Source organism: Hippoglossus stenolepis, chromosome 5 (assembly GCF_022539355.2).
Source record: "Hippoglossus stenolepis isolate QCI-W04-F060 chromosome 5, HSTE1.2, whole genome shotgun sequence".
Lineage (NCBI taxonomy): Eukaryota > Metazoa > Chordata > Actinopteri > Pleuronectiformes > Pleuronectidae > Hippoglossus > Hippoglossus stenolepis.
The window spans coordinates 19171508-19192859 of record NC_061487.1 but is presented as its reverse complement, the minus strand read 5'-3'; the positions used below and the strand labels follow the sequence as shown (position 1 = coordinate 19192859).

General features: G+C 43.7%; 2 protein-coding genes across 2 annotated transcripts in view; one reads left to right on the top strand and one right to left on the bottom strand.

The window, feature by feature from the left end:
• The window catches only part of mafb (v-maf avian musculoaponeurotic fibrosarcoma oncogene homolog b (paralog b)), a 42213-nt gene extending 25917 nt beyond the window's left edge, over positions 1-16296 (top strand). Inside the window, exon 3 of the mRNA XM_035156936.1 lies at positions 16174-16296. The gene's annotated coding sequence lies outside the window, so the exon portion shown is untranslated. The remainder of the gene's footprint in view (positions 1-16173) is intronic.
• The window catches only part of wwox (WW domain containing oxidoreductase), a 128409-nt gene continuing 123026 nt past the window's right edge, over positions 15970-21352 (bottom strand). The window contains exon 9 of the mRNA XM_035156935.2: positions 15970-17511. Coding sequence (XP_035012826.1) covers positions 17320-17511 — 192 coding nt within the window. The 3' untranslated portion in view covers positions 15970-17319. The remainder of the gene's footprint in view (positions 17512-21352) is intronic.

Below are 21352 nucleotides of genomic sequence, written 5' to 3'. Positions count from 1 at the left end.
GTGTAAGGAAGAGAGAGAGAGAGAGAAAGGAAGACAAGAGAGCGAGCTGTTTTCTTCAGCAGATAGGGAACAATGCAGTAGCCCAGATTGGTTGGCTCCCTGGTGCTTGTTGTGGTGCTTGTTGTTTCAGAAGCGGAGAGTGATATAGACCCTGACCTTAGAGACCACGACACATCTGATACTCGATTTCATTCAGCCCTCACCATCTCCTCTTTTGATATCTCACTCTCGTCCCCCCGCGCCAATTTGTATTTATACTTTGCCTCCTCTCTCATCTCCCCATCTTCCCTTTGCTGTGTTTTCTTTCCTCTACTTGCAAAAACTGACAATTCAGTAGGAAAAAAAAGAGAGGAGCGACACTAAAAACACGAGCAGCCCGTTTGTCTCCAAAATGTTGCTGCTGACAAGCAACACACACTGGAGGGAGTGACACATTTATCAAATGAGTTTGTGTGAAATGTGCATATGGCAGGTTAACGTACTTTGGGATGCTCGAGGAAAGTTATTACACACTTATACTATATATCTTGACCATCTAAATAAAATGTGATATTGGGTAATTAATTGCAAAACAACTCACACACAGATTTTGACCGAAACAACAAGACTGCCTTTCTAAAAGTAGATCGATATGTTTGGTAGGCCCTGTCTGTGTGTGTGTGTCTGAGTGTGTGTGTGTGTGTGTGTGTGTGTGTGCAGTATAGACAGGAGTTAGAAAAGCAAAGGTTAATATCATAAATCAGCTGCCATCTGCATATACCTCTGAGGGAGAGAAAACTCTTTGTCTCGGCTCTCGGCAGCGTCGATCGCTGTAAGATTATACGGCGGCTGACATTTCACACTCGCTGGATGGAGAAAAATTTGGACACTTTCTTTTAGGGGCGTAGAGTGGGCAGCCATAACTGTTCAGCAATTTAACACCGTGTCTCTCTGGTTGAGCTAATCTCTCTTTATTCTAGAGGAAATACATAGTGACATTCGTTAACAATGTCCGTTACGACCGATTTAATAAAAAAACAAAAGTGCTTTTCTTGTGTTGTCGTGCGTTAGCAAAACTTTACAGGGGCCCTCGGATGTTTCCAGACAGTCTAAGCATGAGAAGTTGCTGTGGGAGGGAGGCAGCGGTCGCAAAGATGTAAAGAATCTGTCTTTTCACTGCAAGCTCAGCAAGATATGATCAACTTCTGTAAACCAAGCACACGCGGAAAGTGAAACCCAATGCAGTGCGGACACAGAGACAGGCAGACTGTGTGTGTGTGTGTGTGTGTGTGTGTGTGTGTGTGTGTGTGTGTGTGTGTGTGTGTGTGTGTGTGTGTGTGTGTGTGTGTGTGTGTGTGTGTGTCGGCCATACCTGATTGCGCGGATGCTGTGCTGTTTCTGTGTGTTTGAAAGCACGGTCTTGAAGTTCTCCTTGATCATCAGGCTTAATGCTGCACTCTCTCAGCCATATAAGACCCTGCAAGGAAACCATCAAATATTTATACAACATTATCCCTGATCCTATAGCCTGTAAGTAAAGAAAACACTCTGCTGACTTTCATTGCATTACAACAGGATCGGGATTCGAGCCCCGGTCTCGGTTTGGAGTTGTTACAGATTCATTGCCTTTTTCGTCCACCACCACCACCGGGTGTTTCCCGCAGAACGCTCAACTGGTTTTACCGACAACAAACTAACACAGTAAAGAAGCCGCCCCGTCGCAAACACCGTTAACGGCTCCCGTCGCAGGATCTGTGACAGTTTTTGATCTAGTGATTGAGAGGGAGGACGGTGGAAAAATACAGGGAGAGAAAAGCGAGAGTATTAATTCTACATCCCAGACTGTGAAAGGTTGCTGTTGTTCTGAAGGCTGTTTTATGGAGCAGAAACAGCCTGATCTCTGTGTTGTTTTCTCCCTGATTGATTGCCCTGGCCTGAAGCTCCTCACAATGCACTGCGTTTTGTCGGAGTATTTACTGGAACGTTGTGAGGATAAAAATCACAGCTCCAGACGTCACACTACAGAGGCAAGAGGGGCAAATGTGAAGAACAGAGGCAGAGGAAGCCCACACAGACAGACACATGGGGAGAGAATCACACCATGACATCCGACTGTATCATAAACAGATGCAATGCACTGAAGATGAAATGTTTAAAACCTTATATTTACTGCACATGTGCCAGTGCAATGACCCTGTCCTCCCATGGGTCAATAACATTCAGAGGATCTTTATTTACACCGAGTGTTTCAAACCGAACTTTCTCCGTCATGCTTCCCCTCTTTTATTTCAATTGATTTAATTTAATCGTTGTTCTATAAAATTCTATGGTCAAAATTGATCAGAGAGAGAAATCAATATCAAAGACACAAATCAAAATGACCATCATATGCTTAACAAAGATCTTACTGCAGAGCTGTTGGATTCGATCCGATGTGTACCTAATAAAACGGAACCTCAGTGTTGTTTTTTATCGGCAGACTTCAGAGATAACTAAAAGGTGAATTTATAACTTTGCCTCTGTCAGATTTCCAGAGGGGAAGCTGGAGTGAAAGTGTGCGAGTTCCTCCTCTCGTTGTGACATTGGACAACAAACTGTAACAGGACAATTTGTCCCGCTTTCCCCGAATTGATTTCGCTGCACACCTCTGGCACATTCATGTTTCAAAGATGAGGAATCAGTCAGTCACAGACATATGAATTCTCTGGTGTCCCGCTCGGCAGCCAGGAGGAGGAAAAACACTTAGACAAATTAGTTTTTGATTTCTCAAATCCAGAACAGGCAGCTCGGCTTTCATTTTCAGATATTTCAGAGCCGGTGCGGTTCATCATATCTACACTTATTCTGCAAGAAATGTTTTCAGTGTACGTTTACTGTACATGTAGGTGGACACCACAGGCTGTGATATGCTGTGGACAGGACAGCCCTCGGCTCTGTCTGTCTGTCAGTGTGTGTGTGTGTGTGTGTGTGTGTGTGTGTGTGTGTGTGTGTGTGTGTGTGTGTGTGTGTGTGTGTGTGTGTGTGTGTGTGTGTGTGTGTGTGTGTGTGTGGAGGGTTCCCCACAGTTGCCGACCTGTCATGGTGACAGAGACAGACTGACACTGTAGCGCTGAGCGGTCGGTCACAGCCTTCACTTCACTGTCTTTTCTCCACTCGTCCATCCATGTTTCTCAGTTTTTCTCAGTAACCAGATCAAACAGCATCTCACACCTTCCTCTCTTTGTCTTGATAACGTCCCTTGACGGCGTCGTGGGAACAGACCGTGGGTGTTTTGAAATTAAGAAATGGTTTTGATGATTTTATTTCTCAGTTCTCTGTTTTTAAATTCGTCTGTCAAGTACAACAATAGGTTTTAGTCTGAATGGGAATGACACACCAAATAAGGGAAGACAATTTATAAAAATAAATCAAACATTACAACCCCTAACTAGATCAGAAGCATCAGCATTAAGTGCAAATGTGTGTGTGTGTGTGTGTGTTTCCATTGTATCGTCAGCCCTGTGATGTGCTGTAGGAGGGGAGTTGATTGCGTAATCTTTCATACCTCCACATGTTGCTTGTCAGATGATATTCTGCCCACTCTGCAGATTACCGCTCAGATTAACACACAGTGAACACAGGGAAGGTGTGGGAGATAACACCCCCAGTGTGTGAGTCAGTGTGTGTTTGATGTGTATGTGTGTGTGTGTGAACATGTGCCTAGGTGCAGTTTGAATATTTGTGTCAGTACAAGTTTGTGCGAAAATTTTTCCAAAATTGTTTTGTGTGTAGTTGTGTGTTTATTTGTCCTGCTGCTGTCTGTCTGTGGTGTGAGGAAACACACACACACACACACACACACACACACACACACACACACACACACACACACACACACACACACACACCTCCTCTTACAGCCTGAGGGGTCGAGCAGCTTATTAAAAGTTCTTAGTGGGAGACGCAGAAGAGAACAAGAGAGCGACTGCCCTTAAGTGGCAGCAGACACCAGAGACAGAGAGATTTACTTGTCTTATTCCGGCACAGAGAGATTTAAAGGAGCGCAGTGTGTGATTAAGAGAAACTGCTTCTATGATACTATAATGCTTAAATGCCTGCTGGCAAATGTAACGATTAAAACGCGTGTGTGTGTCTGTGTGTCGTAACACTTGCACAAAAGGGCATGCGCACACAGTATGTTTGTATGTACATATGCCATATTTGTCTCTTTTCTTCCAGTCTGTCTCATGTCTGCTCTTTTGTCTCACGTCCTTATTCTGTCGGCAACCACACTGAGTTTGTGCGAGTATATGTGTGTGTGTGTGTGTGTGTGTGTGTGTGTGTGTGTGTGTGTGTGTGTGTGTGTGTGTGTGTGTGTGTGTGTGTGTGTGTGTGTGTGTCCATTCCCATTCTGTCAGGTTTATTTCTGTTATGTTTCTTAATTAGCTAATAAAGGTCATGGCATCTCTCAGTCAGGGGGGGGCAGCGCATGCAAATGAGCCAGAAGGTCAGATGGATTAGTGACCGCCTCACTTTGCCCAAATATGGACACGACCGGGCTGCCATACAAATACCTGCAGCTATTACAGTGCTCACCGACACACACACACACACACACACACACACACAGAAATAACAATGACGAGTATCTATTGTTTTGGTGTCTACAGACAAACCAGTGTTTAATACCAGTGCAGTAAGGTTTTGGGGACTTTTCTCACCGTTAAAAGGGAAACATTGATGGTTGGTTTAAATAACAGGTAAATGTTGTGGTGAGCAGTCGTACAAAGCCACCGACTGTTATGTTAACAAGTGCAGCTCACGTCCAACGGCCCTAAACCTTAAGGGGGCGCTCCTCTTACTTCACTTGTCTTGAGTGGTAGCGTTCAGTAGCTTTATAATGTCTCCTGTGGCTTTTTTTACTTTCTTCTTCACACTGTATGTGCACGTTATCATTTCATCCTGATAAACAAGATAAACATGCGCTCGCTGCTCTCATTTTGAAAGTGTCTCTTTCAAATAGTGGAGTGCTCCTCATGCTCTTGTCTTCATAACTCGCGGTGCACGAATGCGTGCGTAGATAAGATAAGAGAGAGAGAGGGAGAGAGGGAGAGAGTGAGAGAGAGAGAGAGAGAGAGAGAGAGAGAGAGAGAGAGAGAGAGAGAGAGAGAGAGAGAGAGAGAGAGGGAGAGAGAGAGAGAGAGAGAGAGAGAGAGAGAGAGAGGGAGAGGAGGTGCTCCAGCGCTCACACAGTTGTGTTGTCGCTGCAGTGGATCTGTTACTCTCCTCTTTAGGTCCAACACCTCTTCTCGCAGCAGAGCTCGTCTCAGTGTCCTTTAGCCCTAAATCACCAGGCTGTCTCCATGTGTGAAAGCTCTCTCTCCCTCTCTGGGTCTGTAACTCATCCTGTCTGTCTCCCTCTCCCTCCTTCTCTCTCTCTCTCTCTCTCTCTCACACACATAACTCACTAAGTCTCTCTCTGTCTCTAACCTGCTCATCTCTCGTAGCCATTCATGATCACATACTTGTATCACCTCTCTCTCTCTTCCCCCCTCCTCTCTTTCACCTCCCGTCTCCCTTCCTTTCACTAAATAATCTTCAAATCCACTTTTGACACAGCACCGATGCTTCGAGTCACAGCACTGCCTCTTGTTGTGCATCTCTTCCAAATCCCACCATTCATCTCTCTTTCTCCGGTGGGAGGTTGTCTGGCCGGCTGCCTGACTTACCGCAGGCAGAGTGATGGACAAGGGGTGAGACCCAGTGCATCACACTCCTCTGCAACGACGCACGACAGAGACCAGACACTACAGTGCGACACCGCACTTGAATGCAAAATGATGCAGGGAGTGGGATGATAGACAAAAAGCGAGCTCAAGTGGAGAGGGAATGATAAACAACGGCACGTCGCTCTGGAGGAGCGACTTCACTCCTTGAGCTCATTATGTTCATGAGCTGGAGATAAACGCAGCCGCATATCAGCCTGAGTGGAAACTCTAATAACAGAGATGTGCGTTAATGCCAAACCATCTCACGCATGATGAAAACAGATGTGAGTAAGTACACCTACTATCGGGAGTCGCAGGCTGTTTGGCCCGCAGCATTAAAAGTGCAGCTAAGAGCGAGTCAGACTGTCAGCGCCGTATCTTCAGCTGAGCAGACCCTCATAGATGATAGAGACTTTCTTTGTTATGATCCTCTCCTCCTCCTCCTCCTCCCTCCTTTCACTCAGTAAACTATTTACCCAGAATCCAACTGTTGTTACCCAACACATGTGGCATGTCTTAGTTGCCCTCAAATAAAAAAAAACTGAAGTTCGGTGCTGTGTATAAAGAGGGAAACCATCGTTGGAAAAATGTATTTGTCCCGTCTGCTAACATGGAGGAGGTGGGGTTGATGAGCTCTACTGCAGCCAGCCACCAGGGGTGATTCAGATATTTTGGCTCCACTTTGGGGAGCTGTCATGTCGTCCATCTTTATTTACAGTCTCCACTCTCACAGAATGAAAACTACAAACGCTGCTTGAGGAGACATGGAACGTTTCTGTCTTCTTAAATATTTTTCCCTCTCTGTTGAGGTACTTCAATTATTTAATCTCTTCTCTCCTGTAATTCCCCTTTTTCTTTGAATATGTGAGTTATGTTACACCCATGACCTCCCCTGCCTCAAACCAAGAGTCAACCTCGTCCCAAAGCCTCGTCTGACTTTATTTCCCTCTCACCACTTCCCGAATGCAAACACGTCCCCTGTCTTCTAAACGTCTCCGCGTGCCCCTGGGGCCTCGAGATTTAAAGCCGTTTTGAGAGAAGTTTAAAAAGGTCCGATCAATAATCACCAAAAGTGCCTCTGCCATCTGCGGAATTACAATAACATGCATTTGAATGACTGAGCTCAATATGGCAATCTGCTGTATATCACTGCTAGTCATGACTCATGCTGCACACTTAGTTTCAGTTTCACATTAACATCCCGTGGATTAAGTGCTGGGGCGGCCATTGTATCCCTGCTGAGCATTTCGCTTCTTGTTTCCCATGCACATACAATGGAGTCTAATTAGTCGATTGCCGCTTTCGCACTTTCACTCAGGCTCCCGCTCGCTGCTAATAAATGCTAACTACAGAGAGCCAGGCCGTATGTCATTAGCTGCATTAGCTACTGTACCGTTTTGTCAGGCGGACTACGTGAGTACATTACATACATTAGTTCTCATTCTCTATCAGTCGTCTGATTACAATAAATGCTCTCTCACATTGTAACGATGGGCTTTACAATAATGGGCCATAAATTAATACAGTGCTCAGCAGTAAATACTATTATGCTGTTTGTGTTTACAGTAGACCCATGTATATATGGCTGAATAGGCGGATAATTACCATTAACAAAGGCGGTCACACCATAACAACAGCCACTTAGCCCATTTGTCATTACACCGGGGGGGTCAGAGGGGGGAGGACTGCCTTCTGATCAAGGATATCAATGCCCCCAAATCTCATTGATCTCATCAAGGGATCAATAAGTGTATCAGCAGCTGTGTCTTGTCACCATTAAATTCCTGCTGGATTTGATCTCACAGAGAAGGAGGCGTGAAAAGGTTATTATGGTAGAATTCACTGCTCCGTCTGTGTCATTTGGCCTTTGTGTTATCACTGAGATCATTCCTGCACACATGAGAGCGTATGGACCGTGTGAGTGGCAAGGAAGCATGTAAGGTGTGTGTGCGTGTGTGTGTGTGTCTGTTGAGGGGGGTTTCCATATGAAATGTACACGAGGGTGAATCTCAGTGGTGTTAATGGCTTTTTAAATGTCAGGGAAAGTCAGGGAATGATAAAAGAGAGATCTGTTATCCACTGTCCTCATGATCACCGTGGAGCACAGTGCTGCTCAGTGTGTGTGTGTGTGTCTGTGTGTGTGTGTCTGGGTGTGTGTGTAGGAGTAGGCCAACTTCCACCCATGCTGATGTCAGCATGATTTATGCACCAATCAGATTAGCTCTGAGAGAGAGAATGAGAGAAGGAGAGTGGGGAAGGGGCGTTAGTCGGCTGCTTTATCGTCACCACACATGCTGACGACAAACCAGCAGATTTGAGACGTTTTTCTGGATTTAATAAGAACTAGAAATCCTTTTTCACTGAGTCTTTCTGTTCTTGACCCAAAACATTTACTATTACTGAACATGTACAGCAGACAGTCACTCCATACAGCTGAGCCCAGTATGAACACAGTGATGTTCATTCAAGAGAATCCTCACATAGGCAACACTGTGTCACCAGAGCAATATAGAAATATGAAATCAACATTTTCACATTAATACAAATCTGTCAATCAGAAATCAGCCAGATTTTAAATCCATTTAAAAAAAGATCAATATTTTTTCAAGTAGACAAATGTTGCTTTTTTCCAATCTGGTTTTGTTTGAAATTACTTTTTATTACTTGCATGACAAGAAGTAGTAGTTTTTTTCATGATGACACATTTTCCTCACCCTGTGATGGCCAGGTGAGAGCCAAAGGAAATACTTGATAAAGTAAATATTAGTATAAGCAAAATCATTAAAATGTAAAACAGTAAAATATGTAAAATCTAGTTATAACACTAATTAGTACTTATTTATATTAATATTAAACTTATTAGTTTCTAATTGCAATAGTATTTATTTTGAGTTAAATTATCATCTTTTGATATATTTTCTGAAAGCTCACATAAAAATAATTATTATCCTTCCCCTCAACAAACACACGTAAGATCCCAGATCAGTCAGAACTTAGTATTTTCTTTGTCAGTAACACAAACACAGAATCAGGGAGACATCAGATGTGAGAGTAGATTTATCATGATGGTCACCATTGATCATTGTTTCCTGACCTGAACTCTGTGTTGACTCTGTGAGACTCGACTCACTCCGACTCCTGTCTCATGATCAAACAGGCAAAATCTCCCTAAAATCCACACTCTATAAAATAAACTCTGTGTGTGTGTGTGTGTGTGTGTGTGTGTGTGTGTGTGTGTGTGTGTGTGTGTGTGTGTGTGTGTGTGTGTGTGGTTTGCCCGGTGCCCTGGCCTGCTCTAACAGAGGGCTGAGTGATGTCACAGCAGACTGCATTTTAATAGAGAGGGAAGCAATTAGAGAGGGGACAGGGCGAGAGGTGGAGAGATGGAGAGGCTGTCTGTGTGACACAGAGTGTGCACGGCTCACACACACACACACACACTCACACACAAGCACAAACACGCACTCATTACTAAGGATGAGTTAATTAATTGCTCAGTGATTCACGGTACTTGTAATTAATCTCGTAGTTATGTGAGTGTGTTTCTGAGAGGTGACTCCTCTGCCTTCCATTTATAACCCCCACACACACACACACACACACACACACACACACACACACTGTCACTCTTCAAGTGAACACGCACGTGTCTATTTATTCTCGCAGTGTTTTACAAACCAGAATTTCTCAATGACGCTTCACAAAAACTTTGTTGTTGTTGTTGTTGGCAGCTTCAGTCTTGAGGTTAATTAGGCTTTCACCCTTTGCTTATTTTTTATTATTGCTAATTAAAATTATTGCTGTTTAACCTCATTTATTGCTTCCTATCTTTTACCTCATTTCACTGTTAAATTCTTTAAATTGTTGACTTTACAGAACCTTTAACTGCTCTGCAGGCACCTGTCTTCGTACAAAGGCGGAATCCAAGTAGAAATGAATATATTTAAGACTTAAAACAACACAATACGTGTGTGTTAGTATCCACGGGGGAGTTGTACCTCACAGAAAAGACAGTAAAACAGTGGGAACTCACATTACGCAGGTGAACAGATGACAGAGATCAAGCTTGCACTTCCGTATATTGTGTTTTAGTTTTGCCTTTTATTTGGTTAAAAGGCTTTTTCACCTAAACAGTCCCAATTAGGGGGAAAGCCACAGAGAAACTGTACTGGTGTAAATGCTCCGTTACATCACGTCCCATCAGGCTTTCATTCCTCCTCCGAGCTCTTAGCACATTCCCTCCTGTTCCTCGTTGGATCGGTCCAGTTGAAAAATGATGTGTATTAATCTTGGCCTCCTTTACCCACGATCCTTTGCATTTATCAGCACGGCCCCGAGTGGTTGGAGCAATCACATTTGGAAATTAAACAAATAAAAAAAGTTGAAGATAGCTGAGTGAGTGATGACGCCGGCCAGTTGGTAGCAGCATAAATCTCCACCTGTCACCGCCCCACCTCTGCCTAACACACATTTGGATATTGTTATGATTTTAGCGTGTTTGCATATATCAGCCTAATTTATTAGAATCAAACGGCGTCAGACTTATTTACAAGCACGTCCTGGGCCGCTGCCAATAAGCCCATTAAGAGCATTGTTGGAAAGTGGTTATATGATCAAATACACAATAGTAATTGTGAGTGGAGAGAGGCCGGAGCGTTTCTCAATGAGGTGATTATCTGCGTGCAGGTTATTGTGCTATTTCAGCATGACATGTAAATCTGCAGTCAATCACAGCTGCAGTCGGCTGTCAGCAAAGTGATATTTGAAAATGTCAATGACAACATTAAAGATGATGAAGGGGAAAGAAGAGGAAACGAGAAAGTGACGCAAGAAAAAGTGAGAAATGCTCAGTTTGGGGTTGAGAAAACTAAATGAGAAGAGCTTTTTGTGTCTCAGTAATGAGAGAATTTCTTCATATTGTAACCAAACGCTCGATTGGACTCAAGGATTGAAGAATTGATCAGAATTTGGTTGTCAAAGGTCAAAGTCACAGTTTTTTGGACATAACTCAAGAATTAACACTAATTCAGACAAAAAACATTTATATGTTTTTTATTGAATTTGTTTAAAGTCTCTTAATATATTGTGTGAGAAGGAAATGACTGGTTGGCAGAAGCAGAGATGAAGCAGTATTGCAGTATCGATCTTTCTTTGCTCTTCCTGACCAGATTTTTTTATCATAAGTAGGAAAGTTGCTTGAGTTTAGGCACAATCTGAGCTGCACAGAGAAATGAGCTGAATATCTTCCAAACACCAAGGATGAAAAACGGTAACTTACCGAATGCAGACATCGATCAACCTGATTTGATCTTTCTTTTATTTATAAAAAAGAAAATTGTTTCTATGTCCGCTTGTGTTACATTTCTTGTTTCATTTGCTTCTTTTGGTAGAAAATAAAAATTGTTTTGTAAAAAAAATAAGTTTTCTCAAAAAATGCTGAGAATTATGAGCATTATTAAAAGATGTTCAACCCTCCTCAGCCATAGTTGTATGAACGGCTTCTTCCACTCAGGTGAACCCTTTTGTTTAGACTTGTGGTCTACGAGAAATCATACCAACACACTGATGACAACACAATGACACGCACAAACACACACAAACACGCAGCAACTGACATACAGAGAGACAGAGAGAGCAGGGGTCTGGGGCTAAGTAAGCGGTGCACCAGGTTCTGCGTCATTTACCACGGCTCAATAACAACCTCTCACTCCGCCCGACACACCTGGTCACACAAAGTGACACTTGCTGTCCTCTAATAACACACACACACACACACACACACACACACACACACACACACACACACACACACACACACACACACACACACACACACCCTATCTCCTTTCCCCCTATGGTGGCCTTAACCAGACACATTACATCCCCACTCCACTATCTGCTCGTGACAGATGTATTTATGTAATGCTTTTGATGGGTATTGATTCACGCGGCGGAGCCAGTTAAGAAACAGAGAAAAATGAGATTTCAAAATCAACATGGCTGAGGGGGTTGTTTGGTGGAGACGCTGCCTAACGAGACAGCGAGAGACACAGGGAGAAAGAAAAAAGGTGTGTGGGAGTGTAGAGCAGTGAAGTCAGTAGTTGCACCAGACCTCAGGTTAAGTGCACACAAAACACGCACTTATTTCACAAAACATAGATGGGATGGATTGAGGACATGCAGGAAGTGTGTGTGTGTGTGTGTGTGTGTGTGTGTGTGTGTGTGTGTGTGTGTGTGTGTGTGTGTGTGTGTGTGTGTGTGTGTGTGTGTGTGTGTGTGACCTTGGCTTGGCCCGGTGGTAAAGTGGGGCGTCAGGAGAGTCTGTGTGTGAGCAGCCAAGCGTTCTCCCTCAGATTAGCGGGCTTTATTACTGCCACCAACCACTGGCCTGACAAATCCTCTTATTTCATTTTACCTTCCTTTACCTCGGCCTCCCTCTTTCTCTTTTCCTCCCTCTTTCTCTTTTCCTCCCTCTTTTATTTCCCTAAACCTGCGTCCCGGTCGTTTCTCTTGACTCTGCAGCTTCCCCTCGCTTCACCTCGCTCCCCTCCTGGCTCGCTCTCACACTGTAACGGCCCGATTCTCTATTTTCTTCCCAGTGTTTTCTCGTCATTGTCTTTCCATCTCCTCTCTGGCTCCTCTCACACCCATACAGCTCTTTTTCCTGCCTTCCTCCACTCCTCCTCTCGCCGCGCTCCTCCCTCTATCTCTCCCCTCTCGCCCTCCCTCTCTATAGTGTGATGAATCTGTGGACAGGGGCTAATAATTGTACTTCAGCCCAAGTGCTCATTTTTCTTTGTGTTTGAAAGCTGTGACAGGCAGGAGCTCTTCCCCCACCCACCCACCCTTCTCTACCCCCTACCCCCTCACCTCTCTCCCCCCTCTCTCTTTTCTTTCTATCTTCACACAATGGGTGAGTAAAATAACTCAGGGTTTACAAGGTCATGCTGTCTAGCGGTGAGGACACGCTGGGGACTTGGGGCTGGAAGGATTTCCTCAAAGGTGTCGTGTTGAGGCTTCAATAAAAACAGAGAATGTTATAGATTGCTGGAGCAGATCTGCGGGGGGAAATAAGTGCATTTGATAGTGAGCAGGTTCGCTGGAAAACAGCTATTTGGATCCAAATGTTATCAGCGCCGCTTCTGAGGTTTTTATGTAAAAGAGCACGTGGAGGACTGAAGACTTTGTTGCACGTGCCAACATCCAGGCAAACACCATCGTCCTGTTACACAACTTTCATCATTCGCAAAGAGAAACTGTGTGAAACGCGAAACCTCCTGCTACACTGAACTTTCACAGCTTATTTGTAGTGCGCTTCTGAGCAGTGTGGTGTTTTAATAATGTGCCAAACAGCACAGGACGTCTGTTTCCACGGGTTCGTCACATCTCAGAGAGACGTGCATCCGCCACAGTCTCTGCCTCTTTTACCTCTGAACACACAAACCCAATCACACAAAGGCCAAAGGAGCTTCTCTTCCTGCAGGTGAATAGAAATTTTAAAATCTGCAAAACATGAACTTAAGAATAAAAAAATACATCTTTTTATATTAAAATGTATATAAGACACTGGGGGAATCATTAGCAAATTTTTCTTTTGCCTATACAATTATAAAAAATACATAATCTCAGAGGAAAAGTCTGCAAGCAAAGCACATGTGCAGATATTGAAAGGAAATCATATTTTCATCGACTCGACAGTAGTACTTAATGAAAATTGATCAACAGTTTTAATCACAATGTCATCTTCAAGAGGGAGATGGAGAGAGACCAGGGGGGAGGTGGGGGGACAGGAAGCCAGACTTTATTGCCCGCTGTAGTTAGATGGTAAATTTCCTCCTGGCAGATATTTATTGAGTTAGTTGAGTCTAGAGAGAGCTTTAACATTGATTGTGATCATTAAATATATCCGCTCGAAATGGCAACATGGCATTCCCTCAGTCAATGGAGCCAATAGGAGCAGAACAAAGGCATAATCAAATCAATCCTCTCATAATTATTCTTTGAGAGGTGAAATTAATCACAAGAAGAAATAAAAACAATAATGGAAAATGAAATGGTCAGTCGTAAACAATTACTGCCCAAATTGAAATAAAGTCAGTGAAGGGAGAAAGTCAACGATAAATCCGACTAATTAAAATAACACTCTAATGTATCTTGGTTATTTGGTTTGCACCAGCTTTCAGTTATCACACTGTCTTGTTCTGTTATTATAAGAGAGAAATAAAGAGATGGAGGGAAAGTGTGTGTGTGTCTGCGTGTGTGTGCGAGGAACACACTGTGGGGTCAAAGGATCAAGGTCCTCCTCTTGTGAGAGCCGTGCTGCGCTCTCCTCCCTGCTCGCTGAGAGGAAGTGTAGCTCATTGATTAGCTATCAGATGATTCCGATATGGCCTGATCGATAGGACTTTGTTCGAAAAGCCAGGCAGGAACCTCCCTCTTCACTCAGGCACACACACACACACACACACAGCACCATGGATCGGCCACTGCAGCATCCAGCCACACAGACGTCTGCTTGTTTGTTGTTCTCCTGAAGACTTTCCTTTGTGTCCTGGGTTCAGTCGAGGGCTTCCTCAAACTCTGTTTTCTATAGCTCCTCGTTTATAGAGCCGTCATTGACAAGCCCATAAGCTCGGCTTTGCTTCTTAGAATTCACCTCATGAATTTTGTGTGTACTAAGTGCACGGGTTGAAATGCCGTTCTGACTTCAGCCACTGACAAATGGCAGGTAGAAATTTAACTGAAGAACTGAGAAGACAGATTTAGTTTAGCATCAGTTTCCTGATCTGCAGTGAAGTCACAAACAATCATTTTTCAATACTTTATCTCACTTTCTGTCTTTTTGAAATGATTCTGGTTCTTACTTTATTCCCAGTTTGAGACTTTCCTCTTTCACAGGAAGGTGATGGTGATGGGGCCAAAGTCTCAGTTAGGGAGTTACTCTCTTTAAGATGATCACAAATACAGGTTGTGGGACTATGCTTTGGAATAAAGTCCAATTTCAGTAGAAGTGAAGTGTGACACATTGCAAGAAATTCTCCCGTAGTTATTCTTGGAGTGACACAGTCAAGTATAAGGTCCACAGAGCGGCTGTCTCTCAGGAGGTAGAGCGGGTTGTCCACTAATTGCAGGGTTGTCGGGTTTGATCCTTGGCTCCTCCTCCTCTCTAAATGTTGAAGTGTCCTTGGGCAAGACACTGAACCCAGAGTTGCTCCGGAGCCACGTGAATGTGTGTTGAATTGGTGAATGAGCAGCAAATCGTCAAACACTGTGTCTGTTAACCGCAGAGATAAAAACAAAACACAGACAGACAGACAGACAGAGGGAAACTAAACAGCTGACGTGCTAAACGCTCACTGGGAAATACAGACAGACGCTAGAGGAAGAGACTGGTGACGAGGCTCAGCAGCCTGCAGACTCAGATCATGCACACGGTGAAAATATGCTCCATGAGTGGACAAATTCTAAGAGAGCAGTTTTACAAAACACTTTTTTCTCACTGTGTACATGTGAGACGCCGACTGCTCTCACCGACCGCACGTCTAAGTGTGTATCCGTGTTCCAGGCATGTCCTGCACTGTGAAAGCACAGCGATAAGACACCTGTAGTGTGGGGACAGTACAGATGATAGCAGGGCAGGACGCCGCTATCGGTGTCTGCACAGGCCACAGCTGTGTAAAGGCTCTGCAGGTTTCTGACTGAACATGTCAGTGTGTCTGCACAGGATGGACCAGAAAAACAAAAACAGACCACAGGACATGGAGGGACTGTGTTTGTGTGAAATAGAAGGTCACTTTTCTAATTACCTCTGCACAGTAGCTTATGTTTTCAGCTCTGTCTGTGTTGTTTGTTGGGTTGTTTGTAAGCAAAATTACACAAAAACTACTGCACGGATTACCATGAAACGTGGTGGATGTGGGAGAAGTCAGGGAAGAAATGTTTTAATTTTCGATTCGGATCTGGATCAGGGGGCAGATCCAGAAAGGTTTCATCACTTTCTGTAACATTGCATTGATGGGCTGTTTTTTTTAACTTTTAGACAGATTGTCCAAGGAATATTGATCTTGATAAAAAAACAGGTGCATTTAGAGGATGGATTTCTATAAATTAGGAGCAGCTTGATTGAATTTAATGGGACTTTTGTTCCTTGGTGGAGGTTTGAGCTCTGAGTGCCGTTCTAGCTCTGCTCACAGAATCTCAAGGCTCAGGGTTGTGACATAAAACAAATGAGTGAAGCAAAGAGAAAAATTATATGGTTTTATTTTTGTATCATCAAACACAGTGTGGCAGCGGCAAGGCTTCAGTGTTGTTTCTCTACACACACACATCTCCCTCTAATGGCGCGCACATGAATGGACATTTCACTTTCTGTGGTTAAAAAGATTTCACACACATGTTACTTGCTGAATCTTATCTCACGATACTTTTTGTTTGTGTTTTCTTACAGATATGACACTGGAACGCTGATGTTTCAAGAGCAACCTACGGCATCCCGACTGCCATAAAGCACAAGGTCTCTAAAGCGTCCAAACAGAGAAACAAACCCAAGGCCAGAGTTCAACATTAATACAACGATGAAGAAGAAAAAAAAAAACAACAAGAGACTGAAATCCCATATTTTTCTGGTCAAACATCAAGGGAGGAAACACAGAAATTAAAGATCACGGACTCTGGAAATAATATTCTCCACCAACTGTGTTCAAGTGGACACAGATCATCCCGTTAATACCTCCAAATTGTAATTAAGACTTACCAGAGTATAGATTATTAATACTTAGGCTGAGTCCGATAGCGAACAGAAAAAATATGATGTCCACACCCTTTTAGCACATGCCCCGAAATCAGGATGTAAATATTGTACAGTAAACGAATAGGGACATTGATAGGAGATGAAACTATTGCAGAATAATGTATATAGCCATAAGGATCATACTTCTAGTGTGTTTATATATCCATAAGTGTCACATGCCCATTACTCCTTATTTCTTTTGTGCCCAAAAAAAAAGATTTAGCACAATGCTTAAACAATTCTCACTGTATCTGGATAGGAAACATCATTATCTACATAGAGCTCGACAACAGGAAACTGAAAACACAGACAATAATTGGAAAGACAGAATATTCGCCGGGTGGTTCACTAATACTGGAATCAGATGCATAAGCTTTGGAGTGGATGCTTATTCATTAACCATGTGCTGTTAGCGAGAACAGGTCATTTTCAAATACACAGTCCTGAAATAGACGTAACAAGTTTATAAAAGAGAGTAAGAACAAACTGTAAGACCCATGAATTCATCCCAAATCTTCTCCTGCCCCCCACTGTAAAGAACCACAACAGAGCTGCACACAACTAAGACTTTGATTTTTTTATTCAATAGTGTATATGGATCCCCCCCCCTGTACTGTATATGTAGTGTGTTTTAGCCCCTGTAGTCACGTGATGGACGTCCGTGGTTGGCAGCTCTTGTATAGTGCAGTCAGAGTGCAGTTATCTTTTCTTCAGTTTATATCAAACTGGACGTCGACATGATTTTTATTACTTTTTGGCTAGTCCCCCTCCTCTTCCTCATCCTGCTCCTCGTCCTCATGTCCATCAGAGGGCCTTCACCCCCGCAGACGTCTCTGCCACCAGGCGCTCGCTCAGCTCCCACAGTCTGGCGGCGCAGCTCTGGTCCTGGGCCTGCATGGACGGCAGGCAGCGGAAGCAGTTGTTGAAGTACATGCCTCCCAGCCCCTCCAGCTCCGGGGCCACGGCGCAGTACACCGTGGTGGCCGCCCCTTGTTGCTGCGGACAGAGGAACAGAGAAGAGATGTAAGATCAGCCTTTAGGAGGAGACACATTTCGGAGAACTCAACCACCGACACATGGACATGAGGACGTGTCTTGTCCAGAGAAAGAGAGAAGGACGAACAACGAACACTGCAACGCGACTAAACCCTTATGTCCTCTGTCAAACACACACACACACACAAAAAGAGACAACAGGACAGAGTGTCTACAGGAAAAGAAAAAATAATGCCGTCTCTCCCCTCCCCCTGAAGCCCATGATGACTGGGTCATATTACCATGGGAACAGCATAACCCCTTACTGTACATATATTTATATACATATATTTATTTATTTATTTATTTCTCTACCCGGTGTGTACAGGACCTCTGGCTATATGGGACCATGTGAATGCTACAGATGTAAAGACTCACAGTGGAAAAGGTGAGAGCTCGGACAAGGAAATTACACCAGCTCCTGTGTGGATGGGAATCACAATGGAAACGACGACTATTATGTAAATTGTAAAAGGGCAGGTTTTAATGTCATGAATATGTATATTTTCACATGATGTGCATATGAGTTCAGCCAGGCTTTACACAGTTGAGAGTAAGCACTGGAAATGGACAATTCTGTATCTCTGTGTTTGAATCAGAAGTTGATTGGTTATAGATAAGCGATATTTTCACGTAGAATACACACACACACACACACACACACACACACACACACACACACACACACACACACACACACACACACACACACACACACACACACACACACTTCAATTCTTTCCCTCCAGCTGTTTCTCAGTCCGCTCTCATTTTGAAGGCGAGTTTAAATCTGACGACCGGTCGAGTCTCAACCCGGAAAACGCTCTGTTTCATGTCGTCTCAAGCCGAGACTCGCTAAAAGTGAAACAGTATTTGAATGCAACCTGCTAAGTTTACACCCTGCCCCGTCAGTCAGTAATTAGTGGGGATATTCTTGGAGGAGAGAGAGATTTCTGTGACATTTGAAAACGAAAGCTGAAACGGCAGCAGAATAAACACGTCCGAGAGAATTACACACATAACCCAGCTGCTCAAAGAGGGATCTTTCATGTTGCAGCTCCGGCTAAAAGCTGCTGTGACAGCTTCCCTGCAAACTCCGAGGCTGGAGATGACTTCTATACGGCCACATGAAATGGTTCGCCTCTTTATCTCCCAATGAGAGGGGGTGGGGGTGGTGGTGGCAGAGAGAGTGAGAGGGAACACTGATGTGACGACTGCGGACTAATGTTTCGCACAGGCACTGGCTCGCACTGAGACAACCCATATATGCAGTAGTCAAACATGGGCAAGACACACAAACATACACACATGCATAACGGAGCCACGTTACATGCCAACTGTTTGAACAGCTTCCTAAAGCAGCTGTAGGAGCAACACACACAAAGTGGAAAGATCCATTGAGGTCCAGAGCAGCTATACTTTCACACACGAGTACAGACATATGCACAAAATGCAAATGCAATGAACAAAAAAAACACACAAATCAGATTCCAAGAAATATTTTTCTCAACACACACACACACACACACACACAAGCCCCTTTAAGCTCAGAGTAAACTTCCACCAGGAGGAGCCGTGGTGTGTAACGTTGCAGCAGCAGATTGAGCGTGTTTGAAGTGCAGTGTGATGAGAGAGCCGGTAAACAGCAGATGAAACGGCAGCATCTCTGTGTGTGCCGCTGTCTGTCTCACCTGCCAGTGGGGCGATAACTTCATCCACATCACATGCCGCCATATCAAAGACAGACAAATGCCAAGCAGTGTCTCCGAGTTGCAGGTTCACACGCGCTCAGTTTAACTCATCTCCCCCCGCTTAGGGCATCTGATTTAGTTCGTCTGAAATGCCTTTCAAACTCCACTGAAGATTTCAGTGCAGCCGCCTCTGATTCGCAGACGCCCCCTTGAACTTGGCTGACTTTCAGAAACAGTTTGTTTGTGTCCAGTCACCAAACACTGGTCCTGCTGCACCGTGGAAATACTAATAAAAAACTTTCATGGTCATAATCCAGGTTTATGTGGCTGAATTTAAAATGAAGGCTCTGGGACTTTTTTTCCCAAAAGGACTTCAATATTTGGAAAGAGAAGTGTGTACTTCCACTACTCTGCAGTCCAGGTTGTGGTAAGTGGACACAACGCAAACTTGGCCCGTTAGTGCCGTGTGTCAAGCAATGTGCTCTCTTATTGGTGTTTAGCTCATCCCCCCTCACCACTTGACCTTGCGACCTCTGCAGAAGATAAAGCTGATGAGATTAGACATTAACATGCTCAACCACCCACCACAGCCATCTATCATTGTGTGTTTGCAGATAGGAGGCTTGTGTGAGGCAGGCGGGGGGGAAAGAACAAGAGAAGATGCCCAACAACCTTGATACACTTACATTACACAACTACAAGCAAATACATATCTACACGTGAACAACAAACGTATTCTCAAATTAACACTTGGGACAATCTACATGAAAGGTAATATCACAGTGTGCGTCACATCTGTCTCTCGTGAGACAGATGTTTCCGTCCCATGTGAAACTGTAGATTATGCCTGTAAATTTAGCTGTTTACAAACTGATGGACTTTGCTGTGTGTCTTTCTATCTTCTGCAACTAAATGTGAATCATGACCTTGTGTACCGTAATTTTTCCCTCAGAAAAAAAAAACATCTGTGGTGTTTAAGAGTGTTTCTCAATTATCCAGAGCTGTCGACTGTGACTTGACTCAGACTTCTTGACGTGGACTCATCTCAGAAATAACAATATCCAGCAATTTTCCCCGTGAAGGTTTTTTTAGTTGAAGTAATTAAAGTGTATTTACTTCATCATTGTGAGTGTGTGGTTCGCCGCCTATTGCTGTGCAAAGGGCCTGGTCAGAAAACCACTCACACACACCCACCTCAGATATTTCACTGTAAACCCTCCAAAGCATCTCTGAAATAGAAATGGGTTCAACTATAGCATTTTTACTTTCACACTTATAGTTTTGTTTTTTTTAAACGATGATCTGCGCTTTGAAATTAAACACTAACATCCTCTAGAACAATCGTTAAGTCATTGGTGAGCACAGTCAGTCTCCGGCAGAGACTCGAAAGACTCAGATGAAGACTTGAGACTTCACTTGGACATTGAGGTGCACCAGATCAACACCAGATCGAAAATGATCCTCTATGCTAAAAAAAAACAAAAAAAACATAAAGTTCACAGCAATATGTTGAACCAAAGGAGCAGGTCAGAATGAAGTGAGTAAAGTAAAATCTTACTCACTTTCGTGTTCATCTGCTTTCATGGGTTATAAAAACACACCCAAATACTGAGGAAATAAATTTACAACACACTGCAATAAGCTGACTGTAGAAAAAGCAGCAGAGAGCCTACGCTCCACTACCATGGCTCTGGAACTGCTCTGGGATCAGATCCAAGTCTTCCAATCTCAGTATTGACTCATAACCCGAGGACCTCATGGACTTGCAATAGATGTGTCCTTGTGAAGTGTTACGCAATAACCAGTTGTTGAAAGCTCGTATTCAAAAGCAAAAAGGTGGATGTGATGATGTTAAATTAACCGTAATGTTACTTTGCCGTGTTCTGTTCCGCGTCTTCCTCATCCAAGTTGTACTCAGCCGTGTAAGCATTTTTCTGATCCTATGCATGTGACCCTCCACCCCCCCCCCACATCTGTAGTTACGACATTGACCTCTTCCTCTGACTTGGATGTAAATAAACCCAGTACTGTAGAGCAGTCTGTTTTTGGCCCATCCCTGTATATACGAACCTGTAAATACAAACAGCTATGCATGCTGAAAACCTAGCAAT